Consider the following 16,967-nt stretch of genomic DNA (forward strand, 5'->3'; position numbering starts at 1 on the left):
ACGTGCACAAAATCGGTAAGAATAATAATAAGAAAAGATGAAAAGAAACAACAGAAAAATAAGGTCTTCAGTTGAAACGTAAGACCTTAAATGTGAAAGCCCAAGCCCTCACATTCAAACATTATAGCCAAGGTTAAAGATTTTTTATAAAATATATGTCAAATTCAAAGTTGGATCAATTTCTAAAGGTCAAATTAAAGATATACAGAAGAATCATTTGTTAGGAAACACACATGTAAAATATTAATGCCTTAATTAGCACTAACTGTTCAAAAGTTATGGCAAGGTTAAAGTTTTCAAAAATCTCCAAGGTCAAGAGGTAAAAGCTCATGGTATCCAAAGGAAGGACTTTTCACAAGGAATACACTTGTGAAATAATAAGGCCCCAGTACTAACTATTCATGAGTATAATGTCCGAAGTTAGATTTTTTTTTTAAATTGAGGTAAATTCAATTCATCAAGGTCCAAATTATGGAAAAGGAAAACAATAATTGTATCCATTAAAAGGCCTTGTCAGAATAAATATACACATGAAGTATGAAAACACTAGCACTATCTTCTAGGTTAAAGTATGGTAAATTGTTGCAAAAGTGGATCAAACTCCGAGGTCAAGAGGAGTTAGGTAGTCTCTAAAGAAAGGTCTCCTCACAAGGAAGGCACTTGTGAAATATGAAAGCCATACATCTTCAACCAATCATAAGTTATGGGCAAGTTTTAAAGTTTTTGCGAACAAAAACAGGGCAAAAAACTATGTGCCCCAAATCTTCGATAATGGTGGCATAAATTCAATTTGGTAATTAATGCATTAATGAAATCAGTTTTTTTATTCACTTGTTGGGAATGAACTTAGAAAGGGTAATAACAATGGAAGAAGTTAATTCATGGAACTAGAGTGTCAATTGTGGATTTGTTCTCTTCTGAGCTGACTATTTATGCATGCATATACATTGTAAATACAATAATGTATTTAAAGTGGAATATCTATTTTAGGTTATAATAAGAAAACATTTGACAAAGAAAGAAATCAAAACTCATGTAGAAAAAGAGAAAAAAAAGCTGAGAGAAAAAGCCAAGACTAAACAGAGGCAGAGGAAGAAGAGGCGTGAGCTGTCTGATACAGAGAGTGAGGAGGAAGAAGAAGAGGCACCATTTAGAACTCCTGATTATGAAGAGTTCTACTTCCCATGTAATAAATGGCTAGATAAAAAAGAAGATGATGGGAAGATTGAGAGGCAGCTCAAGTGTATGAAGAAGCAACTTCACTACAAGGGAGAGGCCGGTCATGGTGTGTCTTCTTATCAAAGATAAAAAATAACTATACATCATTACTTTTATTTTCAATTTTTAGCTCACCTGAGCCGAAGGCTCAAGTGAGCTTTTCTGATCACATTTTGTCCGGCGTCCGTCTGTCTGTCTAGCTGTCTGTCCGTCTGTCTGTCTGTCCGTAAACTTTTCACATTTTCGACTTCTTCTCAAGAACCACTGGGCCAATTTCAACCAAACTTGCCACAAAGCATCCTTGGGTGAAGGGGATTCAAGTTTGTTCAAATGAAGGTCCATGCCCTGTTCCAAGGGGAGATAATTATGAATTAGAGAAAAATTAATGGCATTTTTAAAAAATCTTCTTCTCAAGAACCACTGGGCCAGGAAAGATGAAACTCATGTGGAATCATCCTCAGGTAGTGTAGATTCAAATTTGTACAAATCATGACCCCCGGGGCTAGGGTGGGGTTTAATGGCCGACCCAAGTTTTACATAGGAATATATAGGAAAAATCTTTAAAAATCTTCTTCTCAAGAACCACTGGGCCAGGAGAGATGAAACTCATGTGGAATCATCCTCAGGTAGTGTAGATTCAAGTTTGTTTAAATCTTGACCCCTGGGGCTAGGGTGGGGCCAAAATGGCCGACCCAAGTTTTACATAGGAATGTATAGGAAAAATCTTTAAAAATCTTCTTCTCAAGAACCACTGGGCCAGGAAAGATGACACTCATGTGGAATCATCCTCAGGTAGTGTTGATTCAAGTTTGTTCAAATCATGGCCCCCGGGGCTATGGTGGGGCCAAAATGGCCGACCCAAGTTTTACATAGGAATATATAGGAAAAATCTTTAAAAATCTTCTTCTCAAGAACCACTGGGCCAGGAAAGATGAAACTCATGTGGAATCATCCTCAGGTAGTGTAGATTCAAATTTGAGAGAAAATCATGGCCCCCAGGGCTAGGGTGGGGCCAAAATGGCCGACCCAAGTTTTACATAGGAATATATAGGAAAAATCTTTAAAAATCTTCTTCTCAAGAACCACTGGGCCAGAAAAGATGAAACTCATGTGGAATCATCCTCAGGTAGTGTAGATTCTAGTTTGTTCAAATCATGAACCCCTAGGGGGACAAGCCGGTCACCCCCCCCCCCCCAGTAAACTTTCAGTTCTGATCTGATATGTGCTTTTTCCTAGCCAATGTGCTCAGGTGAGCGCTGTGGCCCCTGGGCCTCTTGTTTAATCTCATTTTATTAAAATATTAAAATTACTGTACTGCATGAATGACATATTTTCAAAAATATTTTCAATGAAGAAAAAGTATGCTGTAATTGAATATATGCAAGGAATTTTAACTTTAAAAAAGTTTTGAGGAAAATAACAAGAAACTCTCTTTAAAACAGAAGAAAATTCTCCATGTATTTATTTTCTGCTAAAATGCATATTTGTTGTAATTATAGAAGCCCTTAACACAGTATACCAGATCATAGTCAAAACAGGAACAAAATCTTTTGCTGGGACTGATGCCAATGTTTACATACAGCTACATGGAAAGAAGGGCTTAGAAACACCTAGACTGCCATTGGATGATGAGAAAAATAATTTTGAAAAAGGACAGACAGATGTTTTCAAAGTGAGTAAAAAGGATTGAAGTATGTTCTTTCTCTATAATAGAGAGAATTTCTATGATTTAAGGGGAAAAAATATTATTAAAAGTTACTAAGGTTTCATGATTGTAGTCAAAGATGTCAACTGGAGAAATGCAGTTTAAAATTCAGTCAAGTAAAATTTCAACCTAAAAGTTCAAGCTGACAATAGCAACGAACTTAAAACAAACTTAAAACTGAAGCTGACAGCTGTCAAACAGTGCCAGTGCTACATTTTGTTGATGACCAATTTCTTTCAGAGTTTTGGAGTAGATGCTGACACTATAACTGTAGGTCTGTGTGGTGATTGTACCCTTTCTTTTACCCCCAAAATTGTTGAAGAACAGTGCACATGATTTTATTGTTAAGCCCTTAACAGTGCACTTTTCCTTACCCAAAGAACATCATGTCATATTTTGTTAAACCTTTCACACTAACCATAATTAAATGCAGTAATTTTAAATACATTTCAATTTCTGACAGGTAATATATGTTTATTCTAAAAACACATTCTTAATTTTTAGCCAGGCATCATTAGGGAAAGTGAGGACAAAGCTTGAGCAGAGATTCAGTCCCAACAATGCCAATTCTATTACTTGTCTGACATATATTTTCTCTTCATTTGCCACAATCTGGCTCAAACATCACCCATGAAAAGCTATGACCTTGAAGAAAGTTTCTAGGTCAAAGGTCAACATACATGTAGATTAACATTTCTGTGTAATTCTTCTCTGGAGCATTTTTTTCTTTTCTTGGCCCAAAATTGTTTCACCCAAATAATGCTCATTGGTTATATGTTGAGCAGGGAACTTGAACCATTGTTGTTATTTTTTTTTTTGGGGGGGGGGGGTCTTTGTGTAAAATCCTTTTCTAGAGCACATTTTCTCCTTTTATGATACTATACAACATACACATGTAAATTGATTAATATTGTGGGTCAAGTGTGTAGCAACTTGGACCTTATTTTTAGCTCTACTGATCAGAGACCAGAAGAGCATATGCGATGGTAATGCATCCATCATCCGTCTGTCTAGCTGTCTGTCTGTCTGTAAACAATTTTTCAAAATGCTACTTCTCCTAAAGTTTTTGTCCAATTTCATATAATTTGGCACACAAGAAGACTACATGAAGATACATAATTCTTTGCATCAGTTTTTAGCTCACCTGAGCCAAAGGCTCAAGTGAGCTTTTCTGATCACATTGTGTCCGTCGTCCGTCCGTCTGTCCGTCCGTAAACTTTTCACATTTTCGACTTCTTCTCAAGAACCACTGGGCCAATTTTGACCAAACTTGGTACAAAGCATGCTTGGGTGAAGGGGAATTTAAATTGTTAAAATTAAGGGCCAAATCCCTTTACAAGGGGAGATAATCAAGAAAAGACAAAAATAGGGTGGGGTCATTAAAAAATCTTCTTCTCAAGAACCACTGGGCCAGAAAAGCTGAAACTTATGTGGAAGCATCCTGGGGTAGTGTAGATTCTAAATTGTAAAAATCATGACCCCCGGGGATTGGGCGATGCCACAATGGGGAATCAAAGTTTTACATAGAAATATATAGGAAAAATCTTTAAAAATCTTCTTCTCAAGAACCACTGGGCCAGAAAAGCTGAAACTTAAGTGAAAGCATCCTGGGGTAAGTAGATTCTAAATTGTAAAAATCATGACCCCCAGGGACTGGGCGGGGCCACAATGAGGAATCAAAGTTTTACATAGAAATATATAGGAAAAATCTTTAAAAATCTTCTTCTCAAGAACCATTGGGCCAGAAAAGTTGAAACTTATGTGAAAGCATTCTTGGGTAGTGTAGATTCTAATTTGTTCAAATCATGACCCCCGGTGATTGGGCGGGGCCACAATGGGGAATCGAAGTTTTACATAGAAATATATAGGAAAAATCTTTAAAAATCTTCTTCTCAAGAACCACTGGGCCAGAAAAGCTGAAACTTATGTGAAAGCATACTTGGGTAGTGTAGATTTTAAATTGTTCAAATCATGACCCCCCGTGATTGGGCGGGACCACAATGGGGAATCAAAAATTTACATAGAAATATATAGGAAAAATCTTTAAAAATCTTCTTCTCAAGAACCACTGGGCCAGAAAAGCTGAAACTTATGTGAAAGCATCCTTGGGTAGTGTAGATTCTAAATTGTTCAAATCATGACCCCCGGGGATTGGGCGGGGCCACAATGGGGAATAAAAGTTTTACATAGAAATATATAGGAAAAATCTTTGAAAATCTTCTTCTTAATAACCACTGGGCCAGAAAAGCTGAAACTTATGTGAAAGCATGCTTGGGGAGTGTAAATTTTAAATTGTTCAAATTATGACCCCAGGGGGTAGGACGGGGCCACAATGGGGAATCAAAGTTTTACATAGAAATATACTGTAAACCAACTTTTATTCGCGACGACATTATTTTGCGATTTTCCAGTTGTACAGTAGTTTGCGACGATAAAATTTCGCGATCAAGCCTTTTTTAGATCTGTTGTTAATAGAAACAGAGACTTGAAGGACCAGTTCGCGGCGAGAAAAATTCGCGATGACAAGGCTGTCGCGAAGTTCGCGAAAATTTCTCGCACGCGAATAAAAGTTGGTTTACAGTATAGGAAAAATCTTTGAAAATCTTCTTCTCAAGAACCACTGGGCCAGAAAAGCTGAAACTTATGTGGAAGCATCCTGGGGTAGTGTAGATTTCAAATTGTCTAAATTATGATCAGTGGGGTAGGGTGGGGTCACAATATGTATTACAAGGGGGAAATCTAGTAAAGAACAGAATGGTCAAAGCTTCTCAGGTGAGCGATGTGGCCCATGAGCCTTTTGTTTATTTCAATGAACGGTCTTGCCATGGTTTCTAAAAATAAAAATTTCTGTGAAATTCTTTCAAAATGCTACTCCTCCTACAGCTTTGGTCCAATTTCAATATAACTAAAATGGCACACTAGTAGACTACACTGAGATACATAATTCTAAGCATCGGTTTTAGATTTCGATGAATGGTTTAGCCAAGGTTACTAAAAAAAAATTTCTGTGACGTGCTTTAAAATGCTACTCTTACAGTTTTGGTCCAATTTCAATATAACTTCGCACACAAGTAGACTATACTAAGATACATAATTCTTTACATCAGTTTTTATTTTGATGAGCGGCAAGGATCATTTCTCTATTTTTTGCTGTTTTAAAGTTTCAAGTCCCAACTGCTACTTTTCTTTTCCTTTGTTTTAAGTATATACCAGTAGAGCTACAGTCTCGACAGAGACTTCTGCTTAGGTTAGAAGTCAAGATGTTGTCTTGTATGTATTTTCTCTATACTTAGTCTAATCTTGCTCAAACTTCACCTAGTACTGAGTGCCTTTTGGTAAGAGTCAGTGCAGTGACCTTGAATCAATTTTTTTAAGATCAAACATAAAGGAAAAAAAAATCACTTTTTGTGTCAAATAATTTTTTTGTCTGGAACATAGTCTCTAGCTCTCTCCTTGCACCCTTTTAATGCTCATGGGTTAAGGGTTTGCAGTGACCTTGAAGTAATTTTCTAGGTTAGATATTAAGGTTAAACCAGATCTCTGCATGAAATTCTTGATATTCACCGATATACTAAGTATTTTCTCCCTCTTGGCCAAATCTGGCTCAACTTCACCTGGTCTATGGATTGCCTGTAAGTAATGAGTTTATAGTGATCTTGAACCCAAGTTTTGAGATCAAATATTAAGCTCAAAAGTATCTCTAAGGAAAAATATATTGTCAACTCAGAGTCTCCCCTTAGCCCAATTTGGTTTAAAATGATATCTAACCTATGGAATCCATGTTTGATTAAGATCATAACCCCATTGCTTATTCATTACCAAAGAGTGTTTCTGGATTAAGATGTAAGTAAAGTGTCATATTGTCAAACTTAAAAAACTGTCCTTTACAAGTCCCTTCCAACCTAAGGTCCTTTCCAGTGCCCCGGTCCTTTAAGATGTTTACCATTTCAAATGATATCTTGCATATTGTAATCTTGCTATTTTTAATTGAAATTTCCTTTCCAAAATTAAGATACTTTGTATTTCAAATTTTCTTACAGTATTTTCAAAATGATACAGCATTTAATAGATATTTAAAAATCAAAAAAAATTATCATGTACTTACATTTTTTCTCAGTTATTTTTACAATTCAATGCTTTTGGCAACAAAAATTATATTTCTGCTTTTGTTCCAAGAAAACTAATAGTATTTTTTGAGACAATATTTGAATATATTGAAGAATCTACAAAAATTTAAGCATTTACAAATATAAATGTATGCAAAACCAAATGTAATAGAATAGTCTTAAATACCTATAATTGATATACATGCCTTAGTCTATCATTTTTTTCACCCTACAGCTTGAGACAATAGATGTGGGACCCCTAGCACTGGTGACAATTGGCCACGATGGCTCTGGACCTGGGGCTGGCTGGTTTCTAGATGAGGTATACATTAATATCTACATTAATATGAATGGAGAAATGATTGATCCATTTCCAAAAATGAAATTAAGTTGGTTAGCTATATTTCATTTTAAAATACTATTGTATAAGTTTCTCATATATTCATTGTTTTATGGCATTCTCAGGTGCGAGTTCGGAGATATATCCAGAAGAAGGAGGCTAAGGAGTACATTAAGCGTGGTCGAGATAAGCCGCTTTATGAGGAGAGTGTGTTCCCTTGTAATCGCTGGCTCTCCAGCAGCGACGATGACAGGAAAATAGAGAGACAACTCAAATGTGACCAAAGAACTCTTCATTGTGAATAATATTAGCTGATTTTAAAAGTGAAACAAACTTTTTTCTCTCAGACTTACATTAGAGGTGCTGGACTTGTTCATTACTACAATTGTACAAGATCTGATTTTCATTTATATTTTCAAAGAAATTTAATGGTCCTTGGCTTTATTAATTCATTGATAATTTAATATGGTTAAAATGAGAGAAATGACATTGCCCTTTTTTCAAAGTTAAGGTAAATGTATCAATACTCAGTTATGATCATAAAAAGTTAAAAATTGCTCACTTTAAAAAACATTAAGAGGTACCAAGAAACCTTACGCAAAGACAGGGAACATCTTTCCAAATACCTATTGGATAAAAGTGATGGTGACAGAGTTTGGTTTGTTAAAATGAAAGTGAAGAGTAACCTTTTAAATTAAAAATAAAAAAAGGTTAACATCAGTTAAATACTTTTTTCTAACCTAAAAAAAATGGATCCTGGATCAAACAAGGAGTTGAAAACCATGCTAGATCTAGAAGTCTCATCAGGAGCAGCTCCAGAAATCAACAAAAAGATAGAGGCGATTATTTCTCAATGCTTTGACAAATTGTTGACTGATGGTATCAGGTCTTCTATAGAACATGAACTACAAATGCAGATTAGGTCTTCTTTTCAGTGATCTTTTCGGTACAAACCAATAGAGCTACAGTCTCATCAGAGACTTCTTGTTAAAATTAGTTCAAAAGTTTAAGCTTTGAAAATTCATGTTTTTCACACACAGGTTACTAGTATTTTTGATAAAACAGATTTTTGTTCAAAAAAGATTTAATATGTTTTATATTTGATATTGACTGTGATATTACATTTTAAGTACAATATTGCACAGCGTGTAGTGTTTAGAGCTTCCTTTAGTTTATGTGCAGAAGGATTTTTATCATATTTTTAACATAACTTTATACACTATAATTTGTTAAATAATTAATATTCAATATCTCTAGTCAATCTGTCCTTTAAAATCATTAATAAAGAAGCCAAACTGGTTAAAAAAAAGATTCATTTTGTTGTAGTTGAATGAAATAGTAGATTTTGTGGTGCAGAAATAACTGTGTAAATGAAATATGCGCACATGGATATGGAGTATAGAACGCCATGGCTGCCTTATGTTAGATCTTAGATGATTTTATTATATGCAGTGGGTCTATTATTATATGCTATGGTTCTATAATTATATGCTGTGGGTTTGTAATTGTATGCTGTGGTTCTTTTATTATATGCTTTGGGTCTATAATTATATGCTATGGGTCTATTATTTTATGCTGTGGGTCTATTATTATATACAGTGGGTCCATTATTATATGCTGTAGTCTATAATTATATGCTGTGGGTCTATTATTATGTGCTGTGGAATTATTATTTTTTGCTGTGGGTCTATTATTATATGCTGTGGGTTTATAATTGTATGCTCTAGGTCCATTATTATATACTGTGGTTTCGTTATTATATGCTATGGGTTCATTATTATTACATGTTGTGGGTTCATAATCTTATGCTGTGGATCTACAAGTACATGTATTATTATATGCTGTGGTTTCATAATTATATGCTGTGGGTTTATAATTATTTGCTGTGGTTCTTTTATTATATGCTGTGGTTTCATTATTATATGCTGTGGGTTCATAATTATATGCTGTGGGTGTATTATTATATACCAGTATTCTGTCGATTTCTAGAAACTAGGGCTATTCGAATCCGGACTTCCCGTTTTTTGAGTTTACTGGCTCAAAAATGGCGGCAACTGCAACAGGCCTATAACCGTAATAGGAACTAGAGGTACTGTGAGCAATGAGCTCACTAAATGATACCCCTGCCTCCATATAGTAGTAGTTTTAATGGCAAAGTCCATGTTTTGCTGTGGCCGAAAAACCCAAAATATGTGTGGGATCAAAAAGTAAAATAGGAGGTGCACAATGGCAATATGTAATAAAGATTCTGTGAAAGTTTCATCATTCAGTGGTATGAGAGGAGTTGCGGATAAGAGATGGGTACCCCAAACCATAACAGACGAACGGACGTACAGACGGACGGAATTAACGATTACTATATACCCTCCCACTTTTCAAGCGGGGGGTATAATGAGAGTACCAAATCCCCGGATAAGCACATGGCTTTTTTGTGGAAATGTAGAGTAGAGTGCTGAATAGGTAGGCGTTAACTGATTGGCTGAAATGTGGTATGTAATATTTTTCATTTTAAAGTAAAAATATTAATGTTTGAAATAAATGATGGAATGTAGGAATATTATAGAAACTAGAGGTACTGTGAGCGATGAGCTCACTAAATGATACCCCCCGCCTCCATAAAGTTATAATGGCAAAGTCCATGTTTTGCTGTGGCCGGGAAACCCAAAATATGTGTCGAATCAAAAAGTAAAATAAGAGGTGCACAATGGCAATATGTAATAAAGATTCTGTGAAAGTTTCATCGAATTTCATTCAGTGGTATGAGAGGAGTTGCGGATAGGAGATGCGTACCCCAAAACGTAACAGACGGACGGACGGACAGACGTACAGACGGAAGGAATTAACGAGAACTATATACCCTCCCGCTTTTCAAGCGGGGGTATAAATATAGAAATACCAGGCGAGATTGTAGGAGCGGGAATTGATTTTTTTGGCAGAGTGTCGATTTACTGCCGATACCTATAAGTTTTAAACAACTGCAATTTTGACCTATAAACTCCATGGGACTCTATATTTTTTTTCGGGATTTTTATACCCCCCGCTTGAAATTTAATGAAACTTTCACAGAATCTTTTATTACATATTGCCATTGTGCACCTCCTATTTTACTTTTTGATCCGACACATATTTTGGGTTTCCCGGCCACAGGAAAACATGGACTTTTTTTTACCAGTTATAACCATATGGGAGGCGGGGGGTATCATTTAGTGAGTTCATCGCTCACAGTACCTCTAGTTTTTATAAGCGCTTGGATTTAAGTTTCAAGCGATGCAAAGGAATTGTCTGAAATTAAATTAGTATAGTAGTGAGAGGACAAAAGGTTTGTATAGAGTTCTATGGGAAAAATGATTGGTACTCTTTTTCCCTCTAGAGACCCCAATTTTTAAAATGGTAAGTGAATTTAATCATGAAAACTGAAAAGTGATTTTTTATACCCCCCGCTTGAAAAGCGGGAGGGTATATAGCAATCGTTAATTCCGTCCGTCCGTCTGTTACGCTTTGGGGTACCCATCTCTTATCCGCAACTCCTCTTATACCACTGCATCAAATTTGATGAAACTTTCACAGAATCTTTATTACATATTGCCATTGTGCACCTCCTATTTTACTTTTTGATCCCACACATATTTTGGGTTTCCCATAGCAGACACTGCCATTTATACACATATGGGAGGCGGGGGTATCATTTAGTGAGTCCATTGCTCACAGTACCTCTAGGTTTTTGCTCTTTCTTTGACTATTGATGACACACCGAGAGTCCTTGGTAAAGGGAGGGGGGGTATAGTGAGAAGAATGTAGACATTAGTATAGCGTGGTGCGTGCATTTGATATTGTCAGAGGTGATTAATGACAAGGTTATGGACTATATGCTCCAAGGTCTTACAGCATACAGATGTGAGAGACACTGGACGGTAGTTAGATGCTCTGGATTTGTCCCCTTTCTTGAATAATGGAGTGAAATATGCTGTCTTCCGATCATCTGAGACTTTCCCTTGGTCTTATGATGATTGGAATATGATGGTTAGTATAGAAGACACTGATGTTGCTATTGCTTTCAAAAATCTGGCTGATATGTTGTCTGGTCCACTAGCCTTGTTTGGCTTCAGGTTATGCAATAGTTTGAGGACACCTTTTCTGTGACTTTGATGTTATTTACCCCTTGGTAGGTTGATTGACCATGGTCCGGTAGGTTACTTAGTGACTCTGTATGAGAGACAGATGAAGTACGGTAGGTTACTAAGTGACTCTGTATGGAAGATAGATGAGGTCCGGTAGGTTACTAAGTGACGCTGTATGGAAGAGAGATGAAGTTCAGTAGGTTACGAATTGACTCTATGGAAGACAGATGAGGTTGGGTAGGTTACCAAGTGACTCTGTATGGAAGACAGATGAGTTCCAGTAGGTTACAACTGTAAGTGACTTTATATGGAAGACAGATGAGGTTCGGTAGGTTACTAAGTGACTCTGTATGGAAGACAGATGAGGTTCGGTAGGTTACCAAGTGACTGTATGGAAGACAGATGAGTTCCAGTAGGTTACTACTGTAAGTGACTTTATATGGAAGACAGATGAGGTTCGGTAGGTTACTAAGTGACTCTGTATGGAAGACAGATGAGGTTCGGTAGGTTACCAAGTGACTCTGTATGGAAGACAGATGAGGTCCGGTAGGTTACTAATTGACTGTATGGAAGACAGATGAAAACTGCTGATTCAAGATTATTGCCTTATCCTTTGGACTGGAGTGAAGCAATTAATCCTCGTTCTGCAAGGGGGAGACACATGAACTGTCACAGCGCTTACTCTTGATGTACGAGTATAGCTTCTTGTTGGAATGGCCCTCCTCTCCTAACATATTGCTAATATATTTGAGGTATGACTTTCTACACTCTTTCCAGTTGGTACTCTGGGCTTTATGATATTTTCTCCAATCATTCTGGGTGTTTGTCATGCGGGCCCTCCTATGTGCACGGCGTTTCCTTCTACTGAGTCTCCGGATGTTCCTATCACACCATGGTTGATTGAAACGACTTGAAGTGAACTTTGATGGTACATGTGTATTAATGGAATGAGTGCAGATGTTCTTGAAGTCATTCTAAATCACATCTACTGGTGCATTGTTGATGGCATGCTGCAGAAATCTGGCTAGATTCTTCGTCAAATCGGAACTAATAGCGCCGGTGTCTGCTTTAGACCAAAGTCTAGCTCCTCAGTGGATGACGTCAATGTGCTGATTTCTATGGCACGCCAAATTCACAAAAATGAAATAATCATAGTTTCACAATCGATAAACCAGGTTTATCGGTTGTAAACTATAGTTTACGAACTGTAAACTATAGTTAAAACGTTAATCTACATTTCACATCTGTAAACCATAGTTAACGCGATAATCTATGTTTCACAACCGTTAACTATACTTAACACCGAAAACAATCATTTGCAATTGCAAAACATAGATTTTCTGATAAATACAGTTTCACGATTTGTAACTATAGTTTACAAACCGTTAACTATATAGTTTCACGATTTGTGAAACTATGATTAACAACTTCTAACTATAGTTAACGATCGTAAATTATAGTTTACAGACGTGAACCTATGTTTATCAACAAAATCTATTGTTAACGTTTCATTACAGACAGATAAACTTAGATTATCATTCGTAAACTATAGTTAACAACCGTTAAATATAGTTTTACAGATGAAAACTATACTTAACGAATCGTTAACTATAGTTTACGGTTTGTAAACTATAGTTTACAGTCGATAAACCTAGTTTATCAATTGTGAAACTATATGATTGTCTCATTTTTGTGAATTTGGCGTCCCATAGATGTCAATTAATACAATGTCATGATCACTAAGTCCTGGAATTGATCTTGTTTTATGAAGAAAGGATGGTCTATTTCTTGCAAAGATGTCAAGGATGTTATTACCACATGCTGGGAAGTCGATGACTTGCTGACATCCAAGATAACTAAATGTGTCTATAAACTGTTGACTGATGGTAATTGGATAGTTATATTATATCCCTCAACTGAATCACATGCCCAGTTGATATCGAGGAGATTTGCGTCCCCGCCATAGTCCCCGCCACACATCCATTTAAGAAATAAAATATCATTTTTAGAGTGGTCGCGTGATCAAATTCTATAACGCCCGAAGGGCGTTATCACACCTCCCAACCTTATTAATATTCAGGGTCATGAACCCAAGGGAGAATTCATTGCATCAGATATTTTCTTTAAACAAGGAAAGACAACTCAAGTTTTTCTTTAATGCTATAGTCAGTTTCTTTTATCAATTTATATACATTTAAATTGTGATAAAATTGGGGGGGGGGAGAAAAAAGATATTGTGAGATATGTCTTATATTTCATTAAGATCACTTCTGGTCAATTTTTATGTTGAATAAGTAAAACATTAACACAGTGTATTTTCAGTATGAAATACTACATAGGTATATGAATGTGTTTACTAAATTTCTGTTTAATAAATAGAGGTAAATTGAGTTTCAAGTATACCTGATTTCACATATACATGTAAGCTACATATCTGCAGCTACTAGTACATGTAAATAGATCTGAAAGGTATCTATCTACATAATCATATTCAGTTATAAATGTTTTCTGTTCACTGAATTCAACAAAAATAATTTAAACTGATTAGCACACCATCTATATATCATGACTCATATTGAAAAAAAGAAAAAGTAAAGAAACAGCGTGCAATCATGTTTTTATTTACAAGAAATTTACTAAGCACTACATGTAGACAGACAATGGAATGTTCAACAGCAAATAAGTTGTATATTACAGGCATATGTTATAATAAAGATTATGCTGTTTAAAAATGAAATAAAAATTTATAAATCAATATTTAGTTACCCTTCACAAGATCTCCAAATTTTGACTACTTTTAATAAACAAAATTAAGTGCACATGTACATTCTAAATTTTTTTTTTCCTACTAAAAAAAGTTCCATTTTTTAAAGATAATCAACCTTACAATAAAATTCAGAGTAAAAATCTTCAAGTGTTTCTTTCTTTACTAATCTGGTTTAAAATACATGTGTAATTACAATATGTAATTCAAATAGTTTAAGTATGCAAAAGCAGTGAGAGCTACATGAAGCTATTACCTCCCTTTTTTGCAAACATTTTCTATACTGTGATTGAATTAAAAACATCAGTTTTTAGTTATAAATCTTATCTTATCATTTTATAAACTATGAAGTCACCTGCATGGCACAGTAGCAAGAGCATCTGCTCGAGAGTCATTAGTAGGGAGTTGATCCATGAATTGCTGGTTCGAAATCCCACAGTCGGACATAGATGAGACTGTATATACAGAGGTCCTGTGTTGCAGTAGGTGCTAGTACCAAAAAGATCCCTCATTGCTCAATTAGCCATGTATGCCAGGTAAAGGACAAAATTTGAAGCTCTCCACCGACAAATGTTGGCATCCCCATATGAGTGAAAATTTCTCAAGAAGAATGTTAAACAACGTACAAATTAACAATAAACTATAGAGTCTTTAAGTATGCAAATTCTTTTTTCTGAGAAAGGGATCCTCAAATGATGTTTAGATATGGTTCATATGAGTAGAAATGTACTGTATCATCCCTAGCTAGTCTTCATGAATTCAGCAACCATTTGTTATATGGCCTGAAAAATATAAAATGTTAATGCATTAACATAAAAGTATATGATTGATATTTTTATAATTCATCATAAATTAATTGAATCAATAAAATAAAATCACACTTGTTATCTTGAAATGGTCATGGGACTGCTGAAAAAACAGATATCCAAGAGATTCACTGGGTAAGATATATAGAAAAAAATGTCGTTCAAGGGACTTTAAAATGACTTTGATGTCTCAATGTGTTCAAAATATCACTCAGTGTCAACTGTCAAAGATATATATCAAAGTTCAACTCTAAACAGAGTAAATAAAATTCATATACATGTATGCCATTTACAGTTGCTAATTCAATCTATCATTGTTCATTAATAATCTGCATGAGAAAGAGATATGCACAAAATGAGCAAATTAAATTAACAAAAGTAAATCATATATATGCAATTCCAAGTGTTTGCAAATCATTCATCCAATTTGTAATACTGTCATGAACATCAACATACCCTAGGTAGTAAAAGTTTTTTGATTTTAAGATACTGCTGTGTAACTGTACTTATTTAGACTGCACTGTATTCACTTGTTTCCCAACAGTACACATTTTTCACATTATCTGAAATCCATCTTTACTGACATGATGAGAGTTATGCCCCTTTTCTATAACCCAAAAATATTGCTTTCTTTCTGAAAACTGTAGCTTTTTTAACCTTACATCGATATCAACTAAAGTCTCCATAAAATAGAAATTTAAACTATGAAAACTTATATTTTAATCTATACTTAACTTAAAAGCCAAGAAATAAACAAAATGATTTTCCAATATTTACATAGGACTTTTAAGATAAACATTCTGTTTCTAATTATGGCACATCCATTACCCTTGATTCTGGGATACTGTACTAGGATGTATTCATTCAAAAAATATGATGTATCGTGGCCCTGATAATCTTGAATAGATTTCATAATAAAAGGCTTCAGCCTTAAATATTGAATAAATTTTTGACCTCCCACTGTGGACCCACCCTACTCTATAGCTATATGATCTGAACAAATCTAAATCTGCTCTTAACTATCTCAGAGTGACTATTAATGACTTGCCTATTCTTGAAAAGAATTAAGATTTAATTTTTTGTCTACGGATTACTATCGTTCTCTCTATTTTATTGCTGTACTCTATATACCGTACATCAATGACATACCATCACCAGTGATCAACATACCTTCTCTTTGGACTTGACATCCTTTCCTAGATTCTCATGGCTGAAGCTTTCATCAGATAATTTGTTTTGTTACAGCTGAACTACAAATATGATTAATAAGTTAATACAATCCTCTATATTAAATTAATCCAAATAAAATACAAGCATTTGCAATAATATGGAAAGAAAACTGAATGAAAAATACTGACAAATATCAATGCACTACATGCAAATCAGAAAAATATGTAATGCAATCATTTACAGTTTGCATAATATGCTGATTATGTGTCAGCATATTTTTCAGTTCATTAAATTGTTTGCTGAAACAGACAACCAACTGTGTTTATAAATTCTCTTTTAATGGATTTTCTTCTGCCTTTGAACTTACATGTACTATTTTGCAGCATGATAATGTGAGAATTTTTGCACCCATTCTTTATTATTCAAGTATCTGCTGAAAATAGAACAGAATGTGATTAAATCTTTTGAGAATTAAACAAAAACAAAAATCACTGATGCATGATTTTCAATTATATTGACCCTTTCATCTCTCTCTCTCTCTCTAACTATATATAACTTTACACAGGATTCTTTTATACATTGATATACCTGTACATGTAGATATTGAAGTAATTAGGCATGTTTAATATCATTTATTTATTTATTCCAATCAGCATGATCAGGATGATAATAATTAAATAATAATGTTGCATATTAAATATTTTATAATTTTATCCTTACATTTACATATACAATACTCA

General features: G+C 34.8%; 1 protein-coding gene and 1 long non-coding RNA gene across 4 annotated transcripts in view; one reads left to right on the plus strand and one right to left on the minus strand.

The window, feature by feature from the left end:
• The window catches only part of LOC134282949 (lipoxygenase homology domain-containing protein 1-like), a 30,092-nt gene extending 22,379 nt beyond the window's left edge, over positions 1-7,713 (plus strand). For all 3 annotated transcript variants that reach the window (XM_062765370.1, XM_062765367.1, XM_062765369.1), the window contains 4 exons: positions 991-1,285; positions 2,718-2,890; positions 7,265-7,351; positions 7,495-7,713. In XM_062765370.1, the coding sequence (XP_062621354.1) occupies positions 991-1,285; positions 2,718-2,890; positions 7,265-7,351; positions 7,495-7,674 (735 nt within the window). In that variant the 3' untranslated portion in view covers positions 7,675-7,713. The remainder of the gene's footprint in view (positions 1-990; positions 1,286-2,717; positions 2,891-7,264; positions 7,352-7,494) is intronic.
• A 6,765-nt stretch (positions 7,714-14,478) lies between these two features.
• On the minus strand, positions 14,479-16,657 carry LOC134282948 (uncharacterized). The gene is made up of 3 exons (XR_009995391.1): positions 16,595-16,657; positions 16,228-16,307; positions 14,479-15,033 (listed from the first exon to the last, which is right to left on the minus strand). It is a non-coding gene; the product is annotated as an uncharacterized LOC134282948 (long non-coding RNA).
• Between the last annotated feature and the right edge of the window lie 310 nt (positions 16,658-16,967).

This window comes from Saccostrea cucullata, unplaced genomic scaffold, assembly GCF_032062105.1.
Source record: "Saccostrea cucullata isolate Sc308-1 unplaced genomic scaffold, CSIRO_AGI_Scuc_v1 ctg2143, whole genome shotgun sequence".
NCBI lineage: Eukaryota > Metazoa > Mollusca > Bivalvia > Ostreida > Ostreidae > Saccostrea > Saccostrea cuccullata.